The sequence below is a fragment of the Taeniopygia guttata genome, chromosome 2, assembly GCF_048771995.1.
Source record: "Taeniopygia guttata chromosome 2, bTaeGut7.mat, whole genome shotgun sequence".
In the NCBI taxonomy this organism is placed as follows: Eukaryota; Metazoa; Chordata; class Aves; order Passeriformes; family Estrildidae; genus Taeniopygia; species Taeniopygia guttata.
Genome location: NC_133026.1, coordinates 41022145 through 41038866, shown reverse-complemented (window position 1 = coordinate 41038866; position 16722 = coordinate 41022145). Strand labels below are relative to the sequence as shown.

General features: G+C 41.3%; 1 protein-coding gene across 1 annotated transcript in view; it reads right to left on the bottom strand.

The window, feature by feature from the left end:
- TGFBR2 (transforming growth factor beta receptor 2) overlaps nt 1-5196 on the bottom strand; it is a 60407-nt gene extending 55211 nt beyond the window's left edge. The window contains exons 1-2 of the mRNA XM_012571637.5: nt 5081-5196; nt 4658-4903 (exon numbers count right to left, since the gene is read on the bottom strand). Coding sequence (XP_012427091.3) covers nt 4658-4751 — 94 coding nt within the window. The 5' untranslated portion in view covers nt 4752-4903; nt 5081-5196. The remainder of the gene's footprint in view (nt 1-4657; nt 4904-5080) is intronic.
- Nucleotides 5197-16722: the final 11526 nt, after the last annotated feature.

Here is a 16722-nt window from a genome sequence, read left to right as displayed (position 1 = left end):
TTAAACATCTGTACACAGCTAAAACTGTGTTCTTTCAGACAGTAGGATATAAAATGTTGTACTCAACAAATGCCATTGCTGCTGCTCTGTCGCTATGCCAGAGTGTAGACATAATATGAAAAACAAGTGTTGAAGACTTAGCTGGATCACTGAGAACCCAATTCTGCAAATGTTTAGTGCCAACCCATTGCTTACAGTGGCATTTGCCCTGTCCCAGTGTGTACGCCCACTCCTTGCTGTAAAAGCAATCTATCCCCTGTAGCAAGAAGCTTCTCTGCTGTTTCTTAATACAACACCTGCCAGTGAAATTAAACTTCCAAAGGACTTTGGCTGTCAAAGCAGAGATATACTCCTCCTGATTTAGTTTAGTCTATTTTAGCCTTCCAGAATGAGAGTTCATAAAAAAGTGCAAGTATTTTTTCTTTGCCTTTTATTTTATTCTTGAAACCATTTTATAAGAGTTTAAAAATCACTTCCCATTTTCCTATATAGAAAACAAAACCCCACAAAACAACAAAAGCCCCTCTAACACAAACAAAATGTAAGGCTAAAGACCAATTAAGTAGCCCAAATCTCAGCACTCACTCTCTTAGACTAGGATTCAGCCAACTTTCTTTTCCACATCAGGACTAGCTCTCCACTACTTCATGCTGGGAACCCCTTGTACTCTTCAACATCTTTAGAGACTTGTTGATATCTCAGTCAATTTTACTGAGTTTGCAATGCTCTAGCAATACAAAATGTCTAATGTTCCTGGGATGTGCCTGCCTGGGTATTTCCCCTGAGTCAAAAGGTTCCTCTGTGGCAAAGGAAATGACACTGCTGTCTCCCACCTGCCTCAGAGCACCCTTTCAATCCTCCACTTGTCAGGTGCCAGAAGGGCTGTGGGAACCATGGGCAAATCATGACCCCACTGCTGATCCCAGGACCACAGAGGTGGCTGGAAGCCCTGCCTATGGACCACTTTCATCAGAATCTGTCACTGCACTAGTGAGTATGTTTCATACCTAGCTGCTATAAACGCACCCTGTTATGCAAGATCTAAGAGTAACAGATTAGGCACAACCTGTTGGTTTTGCTCATTTTGGCAGTACTGGAAGTAAGGCACAGCTCTTCTGAGGCCAAAGAAGTGTCAGTAAATGGTAAATGTTAGCAAAGTGCGTGTAGCACATACATACATTACGAGAAAAGAGTTCCTATGCCACAAATGCAATAAAAACCCGAAAGTATCACTTTAAAAATATCTTGCAGAGGAAATATAAGCATCGGAAACTCCAACAACTGGTGCTACAGTGATACTATGCTCTTTTTTTTTTCTCCCCTCAAAAGAGCAAATGCTTTCTAAAAGCCTTTGAAAAAAATAAACTTGCAAAAACACCCACAAACCAAACCATGAGGAATTTTCCTTCTGGTAAGAGCCTGACACCACATTTCCTCCTATGTTCAGAGTTAACCTTGTCACAATGACAGCTTTTATTAGGCACCATTATAGGATGCTGCATCTTTGAAACTGTAACAGTTCATCCCAGAAAGGAATATTTAACTTTGAAGCAATGTTGTTTTACTAAATATAGGTCATATAATAGTAAGTGTTTATAAAATATGAGTTAAAAAAGACTATGAATATTAAAAACTCTGAATTACTCCATTGGCCTTTTTTTTAAATTACTTTTGAAACTGTTTCAGCATCTTAAGATCTGGCTCATAGTTTTTTAATAGAAACCATTCCGATATGGAATTCACCATCTGAGTATTAGAGAAGCATGTTAATGCCAATTAAATACTAAAAATAGCAAGTAAACAAAAGTGTTTTTCAAAGTCTTAGGTATAAAAGTCTCACAATTCAAGGATACCCCATAAATAGAAGAAATGCAATATCATCTCTAATATATCCCTACTTCCCTCCTGAAATACCTGGGAAAAATGCCAGTTTTATTGGGGGGCAGGAATGCATTTTAGACTCAATCCTGTTACAAACATGTTCCATCCCGTTACAAGATGTTTGCTCTCCTACTTCCCTTTTGCAAACATCTGAAGCTCTAAATTTGACTTTCATACTATAAAATTAACTAACTCTGATATGGCTTTCAAAAAAATAGCAATAATGCAAATAGAACTTGGCTGAATGGAGAAATTAAGTTCCTGATGTTCAGAGATGAACAATTATTGCATGGATGATTCCAAGGAACAAATTTCTGGTTACAATAACCCAAAGACAAACTACAAATTCATATTCACTTGAACACACAAACACAAAATTCTTACATGGACAACTGCTGTTCTACACTGACATTAATGGATAAAATGCTCAATAAATAATTCAAAATCATTCCAAAAAATCACACCTTGCCCCTTTACTCTATGCAAAAAAAGTCAATTACTTCTGTGTAGTACAGACCATGACAGTTTTCTTTTTCATAATTCCTATTGAACCTGTTCATGAATTTGTGGGTTTCTCCAAAATATTTATGGGAATGTGTCTTGTCTATTTTGCTGTGAAGAATGTTAAAATGAAATTGTAGCTCGTGCTTTTTTATCCAGCCATCTGGTTAGTTAGTAGGCACACCTGGGAACTGAGCTCTTCTGAGACTGATATATGTCCTTTTTTTTTCCAGCTTTACTACACTGATGAATTCTTACAAAATAAATAGCTATTTTTTTTCCTGTTTTGTTTTCCCCCAAGCATTTGGCAGCTCTAATTTTCATTCTAGTGCCAAATAACCACCAACATCCAAACCTCACACTTTCTGCTCCACAGAATTGTTGCTTTCTGATCAACTCTTTCTGTCATAATAGAATTCTATTGCACAGTCGAATCCTACAGTGATTATCAAAACAGCTTTTGGAGCTGTGGGATAGATTAACCCTGGTTATTTTAGGGTGTAGATGAAGATGAGTATGAAAAATGCTGGAATTGTAACCAGTTTATGTTCTTTTTCTTCACTGGACCTATGACAAGAAAGAAGAGCAAACTCTTGAGCCATGCCTGCTTTTAAAAATCTACCCATAGTTTGAGACTGTCTATAACTGATTGAGTATAAAAAAGAAAAGTATAATAATAAATAACACAAGATTAACAAAAGCTGAGCTTCTCCATTTAAAGTTTTTTGTGATGGGAATCTGCAAAAGTTTGAGGCTGTGGTCAAAATAAAGGCCATCACTAGCTGAGTATGGTTTATGTTAATGAAGAATTATAGAATATATATATATATATATATTTATATATATAAAATTAACAAGAAGCTACACACCTCAAATTTAATATAACTTACAGCTGTGGGACACCATAGTGTCATTCATACACTGGTCTTTTCTTCTGCCCTAAGCTTTCATGAGTAACTTTGCAGGTATGCACAACCTGTTGACTTTGACAGGGCTGTTAATGAAGCATGAAGTTAGTCAAAACTGCACATAGCTAAAGGCAGTAGCTATTCAAGAGTCATCCGCTTTATGTTATTATGTTTCAGCCAAAATTTGGGATCAAGTACTGACCATGAAGGCACCAGACAGGAGAATCAGAGGGCCCAGGGCAAAGTTTGTAGAAGCCCAGGTGTCTGCACACCTTACCTGAAGACTAAAACTAGGTGTGCCATTACAAGACATCTTAGAAAGCTACTTAATTCTCACAAGCGTTTCAGATGCATTTGCTGCAATCTCCTGTTGTCCTTTGAGGTTCACCACTTGTTCTGCAACGTGATTTAGGGCCTAACCTTGATATTACAGATGTTAATTCACAGATGTGGGTAACTACTAGTAGGACAGAGACGGAAAGCTGCTCAGAGCAGGAATCTTGTTTTTCCAGCAGAACTTCAAGCTCACAGTATATTATAAATTATGATAGGAAGAATACTGCAAGCCGCAGACCCCAAAAACCTATCTAAGGATGTCTTGGTAGAAGCAGGGTAAGCATTACAAAGTGTCACTTTTAAAGCGAGTCAAACAACATGCGCTGTCGGTGCTAGAAGAACGAGTGCTTTTCAGTCCAACTGATCACAGCCACGGCTAAACTCCGCTCTTCTCAGGAACTCACGAAACCCAGGTTTTGGTGACCAAGTGCAGACCCACGGCAGCGGGCTGTGTGGCCACGCACGGGCCCTCGCTCTGAGAGCCCCCCGAGGCACCTCTGGCCGTGTGGCCGCGGCGGTGCAGGACAGCGGTGCCCAGCGGAGCGGCGGCGCCGGGGCCGGAGCGCTGCGAAGGGGCCGCGGGTTCCCGGCCCGCGCCCCCGGCCCATCCCCGCGCACAGGGCCGCCACCAGGTGCGGGAGCCGCCGCATCAGCTGCGGGCAGGGCCTGCAGCCCTTCCCCCGGCCACCGCAGGCAGGCTCCAGATGCCCTCTCCGGGCTCCTCCGGCCCGAGCAGACCCTGCTGATTTCCTGCCAAATCCGCTCCTTTCTCCCCGCTGTTCCCTCCACGGACGGATCTCAGCTTTGGCCGCGAAACCCCGAGATTCCCAATCCTTTCTTCCCCGCTTACTCTCCCGCAGGGCCATCAACAAACACGCTCACCCCCCTCCCGAAATGTTTCCAGCCTCAAAACTTTCTCAGCAGCCGTGTCCCCCGCCTCCCGCCTGTCCCTCGCCGCCTGCCCCGTCCCCTCCCGCCCCGCTCCGGCCCCAGCAGCTGTCAAGCGGCAGCGCGGTCCGGCGCGCACTTACCCCGGAGCAGAGCGGGGAGCGAGCTGCCCATGAGCGCCCAGAGGGAGAGGCGCAGCAGCAGCCGCCGCAGGCTGCTCGGCAGCCGGGGAGTCATCGCGGAGCCGGATCGGCGCGGCCGGCGAGCCGCGGGGAGGGCGCGGGGGCGGCGGGGAGGCCGCGGCGGCGGTGGCGGGGCTGGCGGGGAGCGGGGCCGCGCCGCTCCGCTGCTCGGGACCGCGGGTGACTCACTGAAACTTCACTTCGGCGCTGCAGGGGAAACAGGAAATCTTAAACTTCGCAAACAGCTGGGCAGGACTTTCTTACTCTTACAGTAGTTCCTTCTCCCCCTTCCCACAGTCACCCCCTCCCCTGCTCTCGCCCTTTTTTCTTTCCTTTTTCTTTTTTTTTTTTTTTTTTTTTTTTCCTTTTAACATGAAACCTCACCCAGTTTGGTGTCAATCATCTGCCAGAGGCCAGCCCCTCTCAGGTCTGGCTCTCCCACCACAAGCGCGTCGGGGCCAGCCCCGACGTGCAGCTGGATCCCTGCGCCTGCCTCCCTCCGAGGCGGGGACCGGGCACAGCCACCCGCCCCGAGCCCGGAGCTGCACCGTGGCTTGCGAGGAGGCTCAAGGTCGGCAGGAAACCGCCAGCTCGGAGGGCTACTACTCGCTCCCTGCGGGTTGAAAAGGACCCAGTCGTGTCATTTGGGACATGGGGACTTTGCAGAGCTCCTCCGCGCATCCGTATCCCTGACCTTAACGATGCTGCAGCAGCAGCCTGTTTCCTCCTCTGCAGAAGCGGTATCGGAAAGAAGGACGTAACCCCCAGATGAACTAAACCAGGGAGCAGGGGAGGTTGGAGTCAGGGTAACAGCAGGAAATATTCACATAGACTAGCTGGGCACTCAGCTTCCAGATGTTGGAGCTGACTGGAACAACTTGTCACCTGCTGCTTATTTTGCTTCCAAATAGGCTGGTTGTACACTACTTTATCTCCAATGCTGTGTATGTGACACAAATTAAGTTCGTCTCCATCCCTCTCCAAAGGAACTTCTCCCAGATATTTTGCCTTTTCTGCAAGAGGGAAGTTGCACCTAGGATTCAGAGAGGACCACAGCAGTGATGCCAGCTTTTCATGGCCCAGTCAGAGACTGTAAGAACCATTCAATTTTGAACCTGAATAAAGCTTGAGCTCCCTGCCAGTATAAATCCAGCCACTGCATAGCCAGCAGTTGTATTGAGACCCATTTCCAGCTCACAATCTTCCTTCCTCTGGAGTTAAATGGCTGGGCATTGATTGAAGGGTAAACTGATGCACATGGGGATAATTTGAGGGCGATTGTTCCAACGTTGGTGATTCGCTTTTGTCTTGGTTACAACACTAGTTAGAGATACAGATCTGGGTATTTCAGAAAGAGGGCTAAGCCCTCAGGGGGAATATATGTAATTATGCTCTGAATGTCCCAGATCATCTCTGTTTTACTCTGTTTAAATTTGGAAATGTTTGTGTAAAGAATTTAATTGGCCTGTAACAGACATTAAAAAAAAAATCATTGTGCTTTTATGTAAACTTAGTTTTAAACAACCCCTAATTACATATTTTCACCCTGAAGTCTCAGTTTATGGTACAAAGTCTCATAAACCTCTCTCCAAGAGCATTTTCCTCTCCCTCATCCTCTTTTTATATAGTCAAGATTCACTCAAACAGGTAGTGGTTGCCACCCTCCAGAGATAAGAAAAGTTGCAGACTCCCCTTTGAGCACAGACGGGAGTGTTCTTATCAGTTCCTGTCCACCAGCTATGTGCTAGAAGGTGACTGTGTTTTCAGTATCCACTTAAACAAAAGCATTTCTCAACTCGCACAAGCATATACTGCATGCTGTACACTTCTCTCTCCTCAGAGCTGTCAAGTTGCAGGTGCCAAAGAGCTGCTGTTTGCTTAGAAAGATGGCTGTGTGTGCTGAACTCTCCTGTTAGTTTTTGGTGACTACTTTCCAACATAAAAAACAAGTTTAAAAGCAAATAAGTACAGATTTAGTATTACTATTCAAACCTGTCACAAATCAGGTGTGACTTTGCAAGCCTGACTCTGTTTCACTTGCATCTCTCTCCCTCACGTAAGTGCTATAGCTCTTCTCCAATATAGCCATATTCTGCCCAGTCTCTCTCATCCAGGGTCTGGCAGTAGGTGAGGGGCTTGCAGTAGATGGAGGCTTTGGGAAGGGCTGCACTTAGGTTTCCAATAGTCTCAAATCCTTGGGTGCAGCCAGGCATCACTGCCCCTTCTCTCACATGTGGTAATATGGCACCCATTAGCCAGCAAGTGAGGAGTCTAGTACAAGTGGACTTCAGGAATTTGCTATTTCCATATAAGTACTACATTTTTTTTACTGATACATCATGCAGTGAGGATTGTGCTTACAGCTGCGCTTTGGATGTTCAGAGAATCCATGAGAGTGGGAGATGTTACTAGAAAGTGGAAGGAAATCTTACCTGGATATCCTCAGGGGAAGAGTAGTATCATTGCCACCAATAGCCTGTGTAAAAGTTGAAGTAAAGACAACTTTGCTTCACAGATTTATCCCAGACAGGCTTATTAGTGAAAACTCATATTTTGCCTTTTTGAGTACTACAAACCTCCCTGTTGGGACCCAAATGCAGCTTAATCAGGACTCCCTGGACAACCAAAATATATGAAACAATTGTAATGGTAATTTCTTTCCATTTCCTTGTTCATAGCTCCCAGTTCCCTGTTTTCAGATAGCAGTTTCTTTTAGATTGAAACTGTGAGTATTTAACCTCAGCCTGATTGAGGTAGAGAAAGAGTCCTCTTCAAGGAGTGGGAGATTAAAGGTGTAAATAATAATCTCCAGCCTGACAGGGTAAGGGAAGACAGCTACTTTCAGTTCCTCACTCAAAAAGGCAAAATATCAAAGCACTGAATATTGTGTTTTCTTTCTGAACCTTTCAAATATATACTGAGAACACAAACAATTTATAACCTCTTGTACTTCAGGGTCTCCTAGTGAAAACATGCTAACTGCTCTTTGCTGCACGTCTTAAGTACAGCTTTTAAAACAGTCCATAAAACTACCAAGTATAAATGATGTCTCTTTGTTAGTCTAAGTATTTTCTAGCTTTCAGTATCTTATTTCTGTCAAAATCCCATGTGAACTACAGCATTATCCTCATAGAAAAACACTTTCAAGCTTCTACAAAAAATGCATTGTTACTAAAAAGCTGTTGTTTCACCGTACTTAACATACACTCCACTCAAAACCATTCTGCTCACAGCCACAAGCTGCTGATGTCCACAATAAAGCAATTATTTTGATTGGTTTATTAACTCCAGTGTTGTTTTATGTAAGAATCCCAGAACAAGATAGTTCCCAGATGCAGAATTAAGTAAGGCCTATACAGTTGCACTAGCATGGCATAATATTCATGTCTGTGTAGAGCTGATATTTATGGTGTGGGATGAGACATCTCAACTTACTTTGCTGCCTAAAAGTTAGCCTTGGACTGATGTTCCAGGAGATGGCTGAGAAAACCCATTGCCTTTCTCACAATCTGATGGAGCAGTCCTGTTTGTTTCACTGTGATGGGATAGTCCCAGATCAGGTTCAATAACCAAAGGATGGAGGACAAATGCTGGATGAACAGAATTGCCATTATTGTGGCAGCAGGCTATTAGGTCACTCACATTCCCTTGGTCATCCAAGGAGGGAAAGGAGTCTAGATATTTTAATGAGCTGATGAGAGGGAGCATAATTAGCCCAGACATCTATTTGTTAGGTATCTGATGTTAGATGACATGAATCCTAAAGAAAATGCTATTTGAATTGTATACATCACATAAAGTAAGCTACAAGGTGCTTTACCTGTTGGCAGTCATAGGAGTTAATGCCTGTGATTTTTGTTTGGAATGACACAAGGCAACCAAGTATATAGGATGCTGATATTGCCTTACTGAAACTATTAATGAAGTAACTGGAATAAGTATCTTGACCCAACTAAAAACACTGTTGACTCTGGACATGTTTTGTCATAACTACTTTCAAAATAAAAATAGGAAATCTGCTTGAAACACTGACATGCCCCATTTTGATGTTTTTATTGTGATAGAAATTGGGTTTTGTTTTGAAGCAGACTATTAGTTTGAAATTTTTTTTTGTTCTCACCATGTTACGTATAAAAAAAAGGACATGGGAACAACATCTGACACTTTGATTTCACTGCAGTTAAGCAAAAAGTTTATTTTCCAGAGAAATTTTGGCATTTCAGTTCAAATCAAAGTCAAATTTTGTAAGCCTATATAATTTGAAACTCAAATGATAAAAACTCTGTTCACTGCAGTGCTGCATTCACAAAACTGGCATTTGCCTGCTAATTTTCAAATTGAGGGTGCTTGGCATGGAGCATTATCCTTTCAGCATCCCTGATAAAAGGACGTCTTGTGTATCATTGGCTGAAGAACACATTGTCCTCTTTGGAGCAGTTTGAAACGGTTGTGCCCTGTATCACCATTCAAATCATATTTATCTCTTAATTTAGGTTATAATAGAGCACAGAATTACAGCTACTGTTAAATGTAGTTTTCTTCTTTCATATAATCACTGGTTTCAACTCGTTATTGATAATTTGCACCATTGTGAGAACACATGCAGCCTCAAGCAAGGACATTTACAAAAGGTTATATTCATTGTAAAATGTTTTGAAAAACTTATAAAATGTGTTTGGACTTAACACAGCATTTATCCTTATCTCATAGATATAATCAAATTAAAACATCTGTTGTGTGTAATCATCCATCAGAAAAAGGAAATCGGCTTGTTATCAACTGCTGCGTACATCAGAGGCAACAAGAATAATAATGTTATCTTCGACATTTATCTCAGTAAAGCTTTCTGCACAAATCTCCTGAATGACGCTTATCAAAATAAGGTTTTGAAATATTATTCAAATTAGTACTGGATTCTCAGGGTACTGCTGTTCACACGATCTCTGACTTTTAGCTATAATGCAAATCAACCATTTCTAAACTTCCTCAAATTGGCTTGCTCTGTGTTTACGGTGAATGCGTAAATACCCTGCAACAGTAAAAGCAGAACTACGTTAGAGAGATGTCAGAAGAGACATCTCTCTGCAGTGCTTCTGGCAGGAAACACCATTAATATCAGCACACAACCTTTAAAATGAAAACTTCCATCTTATTTCTCCAAAAGCAAAGGACATCTGGAGACTTTTATACTTTTTCTTCAGCTTCTACAATGAGTAGGTGAGCTGGAGGCAAACTTGCACACTTCCATAAGTGTGTTGTATTTTTGTGTCTTTTATATGGACAAAGAACTTGTAAAATTAAATCTAGATGACGTGGCATTCTTAAAAGACATGGAAAAAAATTATTACACATATACTCTGCATATAATTTAAGTTGCTCAAAAATATGGTTACCCATGGAACCTGTCTTCATTACCACATAATTTGTAGTATTTACTATCATCAAAGCTTGTTTTTATAGGCTGTTCATTAGAAAGAGTTTGAACATGGATGCCAAGCCTCAGAAAATATCTGAAACTATCAAAGAACCTCAGTAGTATAACACAGAGGCCTTTCTGTTTCAATTTTCCCACAGGAACAAAAGGGAGTTGTGAATCTATCATAAAATATATCCCTAAATCTAATCTGAAAGAATCTCAATACTTCAACCACAAAGCCCCAGAACTGAGGAAAGCATCCTCCCACCCTAGCAAGCAGAAGATCATGTCTGTGTTGTTCAGGAATGCAGCACACTGATGATGTTAAAGTGGCTCATTTGACCGCGATCTTTAAACAAATTTATTTGCGATAGCACAGCTGTTCCTCTCAGGAAGGAAATGCACGCTTCCATAATTTTTATCTGCAAGGCAACTTTATGATCTGGGGTCACAGGAGGTGGCTACTGTGCTTTAGAGGTCAAAAGCAAGCAGTTCAGGAGGATCCAGAATGCCTTGGGAGTTGGATATTGTTCCAATGGAGCTGACCCCATAACAAATGAGCTAACTGTTGCTTGCTAATAAAACCTTAGCTAATAAAATTCACTTTTGCTATTTTCCTCTCCTGTGACTAAGAACTTCATGAAACTAGCTTGCAAGCCCCATTTTCAGGCGTGCACATACAGTCTCCCACATTTTCTGACTGGTGTGACATCTCCCCAGGTGGATGATGGTCACCATGCAATCCTACCAGCCTTGAATGTTCGGCAAGCATTTCCAGTCACATCTCAGACCAGAGTGGCCAGGCTACCATCAGTGGTTTCAACTCCTGGCTGTAGCAGTCTAATACTGAGCAGTGAAAATTACACCATGCTCACCTCAAACTCTCAGATATGAAGGGTGCTTACCCTGTCTGCTAAGTTGGGACAAACATTGGGGCATTAAAGACCCCTGCAAGGATGAGGTAAAGATTGTTAAACCACAGCTTCAGTGATACTCAACATTCCCTGCATCACTAGAACAACACAGGGGCTATAACAGAAAGCATTAATAAAATTTGCACCCATTTTGTTATCTTTTTCAATATTAAAGTGTTCTAGATAGTCCTTAACTGAGAAATAAATGCTTCAAAGTAAAGAAGTTTCATGATTGACTCCACTGTCTATGGAGAAATAACACTGCATTTTCTGTCAATTTGGCCATTCTGGAGTGTCAGTTTCCCAATTTCTATGCCCAGATATTGACTTCATTGAGGGAACAAATGCACATTGCTGGTTCAAAGTCGGTTTTCCCTACCATAAAAATGTGTGCAACATTTCTTGCTCAACTTTGCCCTGTCTGTAAGGATATTTCTGTCTTTGGAGAAAGTGGTTTGGTAATTCTTCTAACTACTACAAATGGAGGTGCAATTGACAGCAATGAAGGATGAGAGTGTGAGTGAATATTTGATGTCTCTTCACATGCTTTGAAGTATAGATAAGGAGACATCTTGTCCAGTGCTACCATAGTTTGATCTCTGAATCATGCAGCAGCTGGAGCCTTCCTGTCCTGAGGGACCTCTGCCAATCTTATATCAAAAAAAAGCTCAGAAATTGAGGAGTTTGTAGGCTTTATGGTAAGTAAAACAAGAAAGCCAGGCAGCAGAGTGGGATGCTGTGCAGAGAAGTGTAGTGATGCTCCTTAGGGAGTGAGAATATCCTGTTCAAGTCAGACTGAATTTTCTGAAGAGCTTTTATAGTCCTTGCTATTTATTTGATGCATGCATTTGCTTGCCATAAATACTAGCCTGGTTTTCATCTCTACTTTTCTTTGATGAAACATTAGTATGTTTCAGAAATAAGAAAAGATGGAAAAATCAACTTCAATAATCTTCATCATAAATGAAAAATAATTTACAGCTGTCTGCATGACATTACTCTTACATGATTTCAATGTTTTTCCTTTAAAGGGCATGTCTTTCTTTTCTTAATTTTGTTGCCTATTTTTGCCTCCATTCTTTGGGTTCCTTTCTTCTGTTTCTCCTATTATCTATTAAATCTTTGTTTCTTTCAGTTAATTTGTTCTGAATGTTATAATCCATCCTCACTGATGTTTCCTTTGGGTGTCAATTATAGACTACTATGTAAAAAATTAATTTTAACATCTTTGCTATTACTCCTATGTCAAACTATGATAATGTTATGCTTACAAATTGCTTTTTCAAACTGCCTTGGCTTGTGTCTGTACATTAACATTTAATCTTAAAAAATCAAGACTATTACTTTCACAATTAGCAACTACCACAGTCTCTTAATTAAACAGTGGTAAAACCTCTGGGCCTCACATAGTGTTTTTTAGTTAAAACCCTGAATAAAACACACAGGCAAATGAGAGTGGCATAACATACTTTACAGCTCATTTATTAGCCCTCTTAACCACAATAAAGAGTTCCAGCCCAGGCTGGTCTCCATTTTATTACCACCCTCAAAAATTTCTCGGTATTTTCAGATGTTCTGATAAGCTGATATGTAATGTCCTGTAAAAACATCATGGCACGAGGTCTCACCTTTTCTAGCAGTGCAATCGTATATGCGTGTGTGGTGTTGGCAGCTGAGCTGGGGTTGGCATAGCAGAATGAGCTTGGCCTGCTGTACAGAACTTGTTTCCAGTCCTGTCTGATCTACTTATGGATCTCAGTGGCATGTTGGGGAGCACAATTCCTATTTTCACTGTAAAAAGGTGTCTAATTTGCAGCGATAACAGGAACTGCGTTCTATCACCTGGTCCTTCCAGTTCCTGAGTCCTCTCTCACAGTCTCCCTGAGGCTACTTCTAGCCCCTCTGAGCTCCTGCCAGCTGCCATTTCCTGCTCAGCCCACTCAGCACACTGCATGGTTTGCTAGGCAGCAGTCCCCAGGGCTGGCATGGTTTGACATAGTTGCTTTGTGTTGTTGTGCCCTTCAAAGAAATGCTGGGGTACATGCCTTTGTCTAACCTGTGCGGGTCACACTCCATGGCTCTTGTGAAAGACTTTGCATGGTATTTCCTGCTAAGTTTCTTAAACCAAATAAAGGTTCAAGGAAAAATGCAATCTGAAGCACCTACTAGGTCACTGTTTAATTTCTTTCCTTACTTAGCTGCAGTGGGCAAGAGAATTTAAAAGGCAAACAGGATTTTTAGTACTTCAGTGGTAGTGATCAAAGTTTGCTGATGTCACAGTCATATAGTCAATAATGATTGACAAAGTGGTTTTCATCTCTGAATTTCTACCCATAAAAATGTGCAGTAAGTTCTGTCTTGGACTCTTTAAAAACTTGGATATCTAGCTGTTGCTTATTGATTAGTTTTGGTGTCGTTCATCCTCTTGGGTGTTGGTGAAAACAATAAGAATCTGTCAAGGACCAAATTCTACACAGACAGTTCAGGTATTGTTCCTTCCCTTGCCCACACTAAGCCAGACATGGCTGTCAGCCCAATCATTTAGAACACAGGCTCCAAAATTCTCCAGTCCTACAGGACATCCCCTGAAAGTCATAATTCCTTCCATGTGACAGTTCAATTTGTCCAAGTGACAAATGGTGCCAGTTCATATTGCATGATGCTTTGAGCATAGAGCCAAGCTCCACTGCCTTCCTGTTTTCTGCTCATTGTACACCCATGTCAAGGCAAAAGAAGGCACACCTTTGAAGGGGTTTCACTGGAAACCAGAAAAAACTGGAAATCACATTGTGGAGGTGATGAAGGGAGCAAGGTATGATTTTGCCTGTTCTACATGGAAATGTAGACCTCTCTCAAACTGCTAGTGAATCAAATGTAAATACAACTTAATCTTCCACTGGAGGTAATCACTAGAGGAATCTGAGTCTTTTTTTTTTTTTCACTGCTAATTTTTGTGAAAAGCTTTATTTTTTTCCTTTTTTTTTTTTTTTTCGGCATTCAAATAAACCACTCAAGGTGCAAATTATCACAATTGCAAAATTCATGACCACAATCTCTTCCTCTCTTCAGGGAGCCATAATTTTTTCTAAGAATCAGAGGAAACCAAATAATTCTTATACATGAAGATACACTGCTTCCAATGAAATACTCAAAGATGCTCATCTGGAATGCATGGAGAAAGAGGCTTCTGGGAAGAATGGGCAAATTTCTTTTCTCACGAGTTAACATTTAACATTGAGGTTAACAATAAAATAACTAAAATAACTGCTTTGCCTACAGCACTGAACGGATTTTTAAACAAAGAAGTATGTTTTTTCTTATTTCTGTTGTTTACTTTTGTGTATGGGACACAAATGGACAAATTTGGGATAACTCATAACTCTGTGGACATTTTTTTTGCTGTGCAACACTGAAGTAATAACTACTACCCCACAGTGTGGATAAATCCTATGATTAATCTATTAGGATTTATGTGGCAGAATTATCTTCATAGGTGTAAAACACCATAAATGATATATGTACTTCATAACTCTAATAAGTTTTCTTCTACACAGCCTTTCAGGTACAAACATCCATCTCTTTCCAGTGCTCATGTTGATAACTCTTAACAAGACACCTGTAGTATCAAAAGGGATCCACCTAAGGCTTGCTTACTACTTGTAGTACCAATCATAGACTAGGAACATGAGCTTCCAGGTGTGAAAGGAGTGGTGACAAGTGGAAACTGCAGGTGTTGATAGAGTGTGAAAGCCAATATGTGATAAGCAGCTACCAGTGTGAACTTTGGTTTCAAAGACTAACACACATTTTGCAAAGGCAGCATTTGCAACCCTTGACAGGAATTGGAGGCTGTTTTGCAGCACCCACAGAATAACCTTCTGCTGTTGCTCTACAAAGGATGCACACCACTTTCAGCTTTTGTGGGCTCACCCCTGCCATGCTGGTGCTCTTGTACACAGGCAGCTATGCTGTTCAGAGCATGCAGCTGCTGGGAGCTTCCTCTGCAGCAGGCAGCCATTTCTGGCTTTCACCTGCACCATTAGGAGATGGGCCCCACGTTGTAAAGTCTGAATCTGGTCCAAACGCAATTTTGTTCAGGATTTACAGGAGACTTTCTCCTAGGTTTGGGCTTGCTCCTTACAGATGAAAGACCAGCTGCAAAACTTGTATTCCAACCAAAACTTCCTCTAAGTTTTGGGGTCTGGGGTTGCAGCTCTGGTTTAGCTCCATTTCTGGCTAATTTAGAAAACTCTATATGTCGAAAATGTAAAGCCAGACATTTGTCCCATTGAAGTCAATAGAGTTTTGCTTTCTTGACACAGATTAAAAAAGGGCACTTAGGTCATATAGGTAAGATACTAACTAGAATGTTTAAAATGTTTTCTGACAGGCCTAACATTTGGCTGCAAATCAACCACCCTAGATCTGTAGAATTCTCCATTTTGTGATCTCAGTACATTACAAGCATAGACATCTCTATTTAACATTAACTCAAGAAAAATGTCCAAAAGACTGTTCTTGTTTAGTTTGGCCTTATACCTTCCAGTCATTTCTTCTGGAGGGAAGGGTTGTTTCCTCTAAGAGATTTAGTTCAGAGATAGGCTAACAGATTGGAGTGGACTATCAAGCCATTCCAAGGAAATGATTGTTATATTCCTGCCATTACACAGAGCCCGGGCTGGAGCTGGGTAGGTGAGGGCTGATGGTGCACTGAGTATCTCAGAACACCTGTTGCCCAAATGAAAGGACAGCACTGTAAGCACTCCTCAGGGTCACGCATGAGTTTTTAGAACAGAAACTCACGCATGAGGTTTTGCTCTTGGCTCTTTGTTGCAAAGAGTTTTGGCAAACATCTCGCTCTAGGAAAAAGAGTCTTTCTAAAGCGTATGTTATTAGTTATCTTTGTTTGTTTGTTTGTAACAAAATTAAAATTGAATGGTTGTGCTCACTGAGCAGCACAGAAACAGCAGCTGGCTTGAAACTAAATGAGCTCGAGTTGAAAATCATCTACTGATACATTGGGCAATTTCCTCATAGAAGTGTGATAAAGTTTATTTGTATAAACAATTGCTTCTCCAGCAATGTACAAAGAAACAGTAGCAGGGGGTGGTTGTGGTCACACCTAAGCAGTCTCAGTGACCTTAGATTACAAACCTAGAGCTACATTACTCCTGGGCTCTTGTCAACCTCTGAAATACACCAGTGGGTTCTGCTCAGTCTCTGTGTGAAACTTCATTGTGCTGGATGAAGGAAATCTTTGTCTATCTGAATTTCATTTCAGATAATGACAGCTGTTTTTTAAGTGCTAAGAAACCAGCAAGAGCAAAAATACTCTATCAGATATTAGAGGTCAGAGCAGAGCCCTGGGAAAGTCTACAGTTGCAGCAGCACCTGTCACGTCAAGCTACTATTCATGTAGGTTAGGTTGTGTAAGGAAGGAAAGAGGGATAAATGCCTGTGGTTACTTATGGTTTCACCTCAGTTCTGTTACTGCTGTTACCCTATGAGTAAAGGCAAGAGATTTAAGATTTTCCATAAAGTAACTTTAGGCAAAATAATCCACAATGGAATTATTTTAAATAGTTCTTGAAGAGATTGCTAAGGGAAATGAGAAGAAAAAGTGCCACCCCTTTTTAACTGGGTGGAAAGAAGTTCTAGGAAATTAATGTGGTAAGAACTCATGCGTAGCATAGTGT